Source organism: Pecten maximus, chromosome 19 (genome assembly GCF_902652985.1).
Source record: "Pecten maximus chromosome 19, xPecMax1.1, whole genome shotgun sequence".
In the NCBI taxonomy this organism is placed as follows: Eukaryota; Metazoa; Mollusca; class Bivalvia; order Pectinida; family Pectinidae; genus Pecten; species Pecten maximus.
The window spans coordinates 15,957,760-15,963,759 of record NC_047033.1 but is presented as its reverse complement, the minus strand read 5'-3'; the positions used below and the strand labels follow the sequence as shown (position 1 = coordinate 15,963,759).

Below are 6,000 nucleotides of genomic sequence, written 5' to 3'. Positions count from 1 at the left end.
ACACCATACAACTGTTTCGTCCTTCTAGGACTCATCAGTGATGTAAGGAACACACAATCCAGCAATAACGTTCGTCTATGACTCGTCAGCGATTTTAGGGACACCATAAACTGTTTTGTCCTAATAGGACTCCATACTTATGCTAGGGATATTGCACAGCTGTTCGTCCTCCTAGTTTTCGTTACTGATTTTTTGGACTTGATACAGCTGTTTCGTCCTTCTAGGACTCGTTACTGATGCTAAGGATCTAAAATGGAGAAAGATACACAAGGGAATCACAATGCACTAAATAATGATATATAGGATACAGCACAATGATCAGTGATGGCCGGATAGGATACAGCACAATGATCGGTGATGGCCGGATAGGATACAACACTATGACCGGTGATGGCCGGATAGTATACAGCACAATGACCGGTGATGGCCGCATAGGATACAACACAATGACCGGTGATGGCCGGATAGGATTCAACACAATGATCAGTGATGGCCGGATAGGATACAGCACAATGATCGGTGATGGCCGGATAGGATACAACACTATGACCGGTGATGGCGGGATAGGATACAGTACAATGATCGGTGATGGCCGGATAGGATACAACACAATGATCGGTGATGGCCGGATAGGATACAGCACAGTGATAATTGATGGCCGGATAGTATACAGCACAATGACCGGTGTTGGCCGGATAGTATACAGCACAATGATCGGTGATGGCCGGATAGGATACAACACTATGACCGGTGATGGCCGGATAGGATACAACACTATGACCGGTGATGGCCGGATAGGATACAACACTATGACCGGTGATGGCCGGATAGAATACAATACTATGACCGGTGATAGCCGGATAGGATACAACACTATGACCGGTGATGGCCGGATAGGATACAGTAAAATGATCAGTGATGGGCGGATGGGATGCAGCATAATGATTAGTTATGGCCGGATAGGATACAACACTATGACCGGTGATAGCCGGATAGGATACTGCACAATGACCGGTGATGGCCGGATGGACTTGTGATGAAATAGTGGTAACTAAGGAAAGCTATATTAGGAGTGGCTGGATAGTGTTACCACTCTACTAGGGGGTTACGGTGGACTTGTAAAAATATATATGTTATTTTAACAATGGATGTACTTAGCATTTATTGATCACATTAAATAGATAAATTTAGACAACAAATTAAACCACAGGTGACAATTGTGAAGGACTTGGGTCAAAATTAGGTAAATATTTGCGTGGGCTGGACCCGACTAAATAAATCCTGTCGTCTTCGCTCGCGCCTTTGATTTACTAGTCGATAACAGTGGAATTACAATGAGTTCTAGCTGACGAGAGGTTTAGTCAACTTACACACCCTTAACAATAATAAATTGTCTTTTCAACAATAAGTTATAGTTCTCTTTTTGTTGTATTGTCATCGGCTATAACAAAATATAATATTACTTACAAATATATTTTATAGATTAATTTACTTTTTTTGTTTTTGACATCGATGGAACATTTGTAAATTGATGTGAATTTCAGCCATGAATTTCAGCACCTTACAAAACTCTGGCAGAATCATTCACGGTGTACATTGTATGTTTTGCATAAGTAATTGGTGTGTCAGATACAATTGTACACTGCCTTTATAGGTCGATAGTACATGTATGGTCTACATGCTTTGTTATCTGAGAGAAGAAACGTTTGTGGGTTAACGGTGGCGTATTAGGTCAACTGCAAAAATATAATTTATCATGTACGTCCACTTATTTTGTGCGTACAACTTAGTATCTTGTATGTACAACTTATTATCTTGTATGTACAACTTATTATCTTGTATGTACAACTTATTATCTTGTACGTACAACTTAGTATCTTGTATGTATAACTTATTATCTTGTATGTACAACTTATTATCTTGTATGTACAACTTAGTATATTTTATGTACAACTTATTATCTTGTACGTTCAACTTATTATCTTGTACGTAAGACTTAGTATCTTGTACGTACAACTTAGTATCTTGTACGTACAACTTAGTATCTTGTACGTTCAACTTATTATTTTTACGTACAACTTAGTATCTTGTAAATATTTGTTATGTAGTGGCCTTAATACGCCGCCGTAGTTATTCTGAATGTAACCAAAAAAAATGCAATGTAAGTAAAAATGATACAGTGTAGCCATGATACTCTCGTGCCTAGCATTAGGTGTAAGGAATCTACAAAAGAAAGAAAAGTTATAAGCACCTTTCCAAACCAATGAAAAATTAGATAGTGTAGGTTCAAAATAATTAAACTGCGTCAAATGCTATTTCGTCCTTCTAGGACTCATCAATTATGCTAAAGGTCTAGAGTGTTGACACTGAGAGGTGACTGCGGAAACTCAAAATACAAATGTTTGTGGAAAGAAATGTCAAAATCTGCATGAAGAGTTGCTACAACGCAATAGTTCAATGTATTTCATAATTTACAATATTGGATTCCAAAGAAGTCAACTACATCTGCATATTCTGAACTGTGTCACTATTAAAATGAGGTAAAACAAGTCATACAGGTTACGACTAACCACAGAGATTACCGAGTCGACGAAAGTGTCTCAAAATATTGTACAAAAGCCACACAAGATTTGGTTTGGTTTCTTTTGTTTAACGTCCTATTAACAGCCAGGGTCATTTAAGGACGTGCCAGGTTTTGGAGGTGGAGGAAAGCCGGAGTACCCGGAGAAAAACCACTGGCCTACGGTCAGTACCAGGCAACTTCCCCACGTAGGTTTCGAACTCGCAACCCAGAGGTGGAGGGCTAGTGATAAAGTGTCGAACACCTTAACCACTCGGCCACCGCGCCCCACACAAGGTATAGTAAGATGGTAGAGGCAAAATGATTAAACTGCGCGATACAGAAGTTTCGTGCTTCTAGGACATGACAGTAACGTCAATGACTTAAGGTGTTGATACGAGGAATGATTAATATGTTGTGAGCCTCGTATTAAAGGAGGTACTCAAGGATGTTTTTAAGCCCTACTATTCTCTGACTATAAAGGGCTGTGCACCGAAGGACTGGTCTCATTTGGTTAGTTTATATTTCGACTCTAAAGTAACTCTAAAGTAAACAAGATAAGCGGCTTTTGCAAAATGGAAAAAAATCGGTGAAAGAGCAGTGATCCAATATTTGCATGAAAAAGGTTTTACACCTAAGGATATCCATAAAGATATGGAAGAAACACTACCAGATGCCCCTTCCTATGCTACAGTTAAAAGGTGGGTGGCGGAATTTAAGCGCGGCCGAGAGAGCCTTGAGGATGGCCCCCGTCATGGAAGGCCTGTCAATGTTGCAACCCCAGAAATGACCAATAAAGTTTATGATATTGTTTTAACTAACAGACTAGTCACAGAACGATATACAGCCAATAGAGTTGGCATTTCACAGGAAAGAGTACATTCCATTCTGACCGAGGATCTTGCAATGAGAAAGCTTTTGGCCCTATGGGTACCAATACTTCTGACAGTTGATCAAGAGCACACCATACGCACATTATCGCGTGCTAATCGTAATCATTTGAGGAAGATCATGCCGACTTTCTGTCCTCGTCAACAACAACTTAATCTTACGTAGCCACTTGTCGTATTGTTCTACTTCATCAATCTTTGTGATTTTGAGTAATACGTACCGTATTTTTTCTCTTGCTGTTATCCACCATAGTGATCCTGTAAATTCGGTTACACATCATAGACGAAAGTTGGTGTGAGAATCCAGATAATCTCAACAGATTATAAAAAATGTAAATTCATCTAGAAAACATAAAAAACAAGTATACCTATTAGTTTGTAGACGCTGTAGTGTTTTATACATTGAATGTTGATATTTCCAGTTCTCATTCATCGATTTTTTTTTTTACATTTGATACAGTCAATTTCGCTTATAACGCATTTCTGGTGGGAAAAAATGTTGATGATTTCATACGTAAAATATACAGCGATATCAATTCTGTTTAAAACAATAATTTGCTGAATTTAAGTTGTTCCCGACTGCGTTATTTTCGAATTTATCTCCACTTTGCTTGTCGGTTTAGGATGTGTCATTTCCTTGACTGGGCCTAGATTACATTACGGCTGCCGTCCGTCGACAGAACAGAAAACGCTTACCCTTACGAGACACCTGGTCAGATTCTTCTTTGCCTTTTGTTCAGGGGTCTTTGTGTAAGCGGAAATGATGCTAGACATAAAATCTTTCTCTGTCAAATTTGAATGACGAGTTGCTTACCGAATAAAATATAACAAAAATATATCTTTATTTTTTCTATGCTTCTTAGTTTAAAGACATTTGTATTCCGTAAATTCGACTAATATTATTTTGCTTAAACAGGATAGACAGAGCTCTAAAATAGAATGTCCGTTTTAGTAATGTTCTAAACAGAGAATTAAAAAAAACGAACATCACGCTAAGTGGGTGAATCGTTACAATAAAGTAATATAGAATTTATATTCTATATTTATATATTTTATGGAAATAATTATGAACATACTATGGTAGCTTACCATATAGTTTGTTATCACTGTAGAACTTACCCCAATACTCACCAATAATGTATTGTTATAACAACGAGCTTTACCTTTATCCCACACAGTCTGTTACCTGTGTTGAATTGCCTAGCAGGTAGGGTGTAAGAATTGTACATGCTGCTCCCTTTGCATGATCGTAAGAGGACACTAAACTTAAGATATTATCTTTTCTATTCTTCAAACTTAACAGCTTTCTACTTCTTTCTTAACAATCCCTCACGTTTGGCCTTTAGTTGAGCGTTCAGTCCTGTAAGGAAGTTTTAGGGTTCTGTCCCTTGGCCGAGTCTTTATAAATGTTAGTTGCTATTTCTGCTTAGCGTTCAGTATATCAGCCATCAGCATGGCGTGAAAGTTGAAATTTAAATTTCGGTCAAAGGCATGTGATAATCTAGGGACCAGGGACATCATGTGATGTAGAGGACAAAACAACTGTAATTATAATATCACCTTATCAACTCAAGGTAGTGAATCAGGTTCTCATCTTTTCTATTGGAGGTAGCGAATTTGGTTCTCACCTGTGTCACCTCGACGTAGTTGATCTTGTTCTCATCTGTGTCACCTCGACGTAGTTGATCTTGTTCTCATCTGTGTCACCTCGAGGTAGTTGATCTGGTTCTCACCTTATCAATTAGAGGTAGCGGATCTTAATTTAGCTTGTCTTTTCTGATTCTTACCTGTCTCTTGTTCTTTGATGAACATTAAACTAATATAAATATGAGAATTGCCGAAGTCTGTTTGAGTGGCGGTAAGTTTGTTTGTGTGGCGGTAAGTTTGTTTGAGTGGCGGTAAGTTTGTTTGTGTGATGGTAAGTTTGTTTGAGTGGCGGTAAGTCTGTTTGTGTGGCGGTAAGTTTGTTTGTGTGGCGGTAAGTTTGTTTGAGTGGCGGTAAGTCTGTTTGAGTGGCGGTAAGTTTGTTTGTGTGGCGGTAAGTTTGTTTGAGTGGCGGTAAGTTTGTTTGAGTGGCGGTAAGTCTGTTTGAGTGGCGGTAAGTTTGTTTGAGTGGCGGTAAGTTTGTTTGAGTGGCGGTAAGTCTGTTTGAGTGGCGGTAAGTCTGTTTGTGTGGCGGTAAGTTTGTTTGTGTGGCGGTAAGTTTGTTTGAGTGGCGGTAAGTTTGTTTGAGTGGCGGTAAGTTTGTTAAGTACTGAGCTCGACGTCAGCGTAAATGTCGTTAGTGTAGGAGAACGGATGTCAAGGAGACACCATCAGCAGAAAACAAAAATAGTAAAATTGATCAGATAGAAACGAAAGAAGATTTAAGTATTGCAATAGAGGGAGCCGACAGACCTTCGTCCCTTTTAATTGACTACAATCAACATACGTTGTAATACAGCAACAACAGGCTTATTCTTGTGTTATTCAAGAACTTTTTAAAATCGAAATATCTTTAACATTAAACAAATCTTTCTGAATTCGGTTTTTTTTGGTGTTTGATTCTTA

The 6,000-nt window shown here is 38.6% G+C and overlaps 1 protein-coding gene across 1 annotated transcript; it reads left to right on the top strand.

Annotated features, from left to right (window-relative positions):
• Positions 1-314: 314 nt before the first annotated feature.
• Positions 315-1,037, top strand: LOC117317435. The gene has a single exon (XM_033872246.1). The coding sequence runs from the start codon at positions 315-317 to the stop codon at positions 1,035-1,037; it is 723 nt and encodes a 240-aa protein (XP_033728137.1).
• The last annotated feature ends 4,963 nt before the right edge of the window (positions 1,038-6,000 follow it).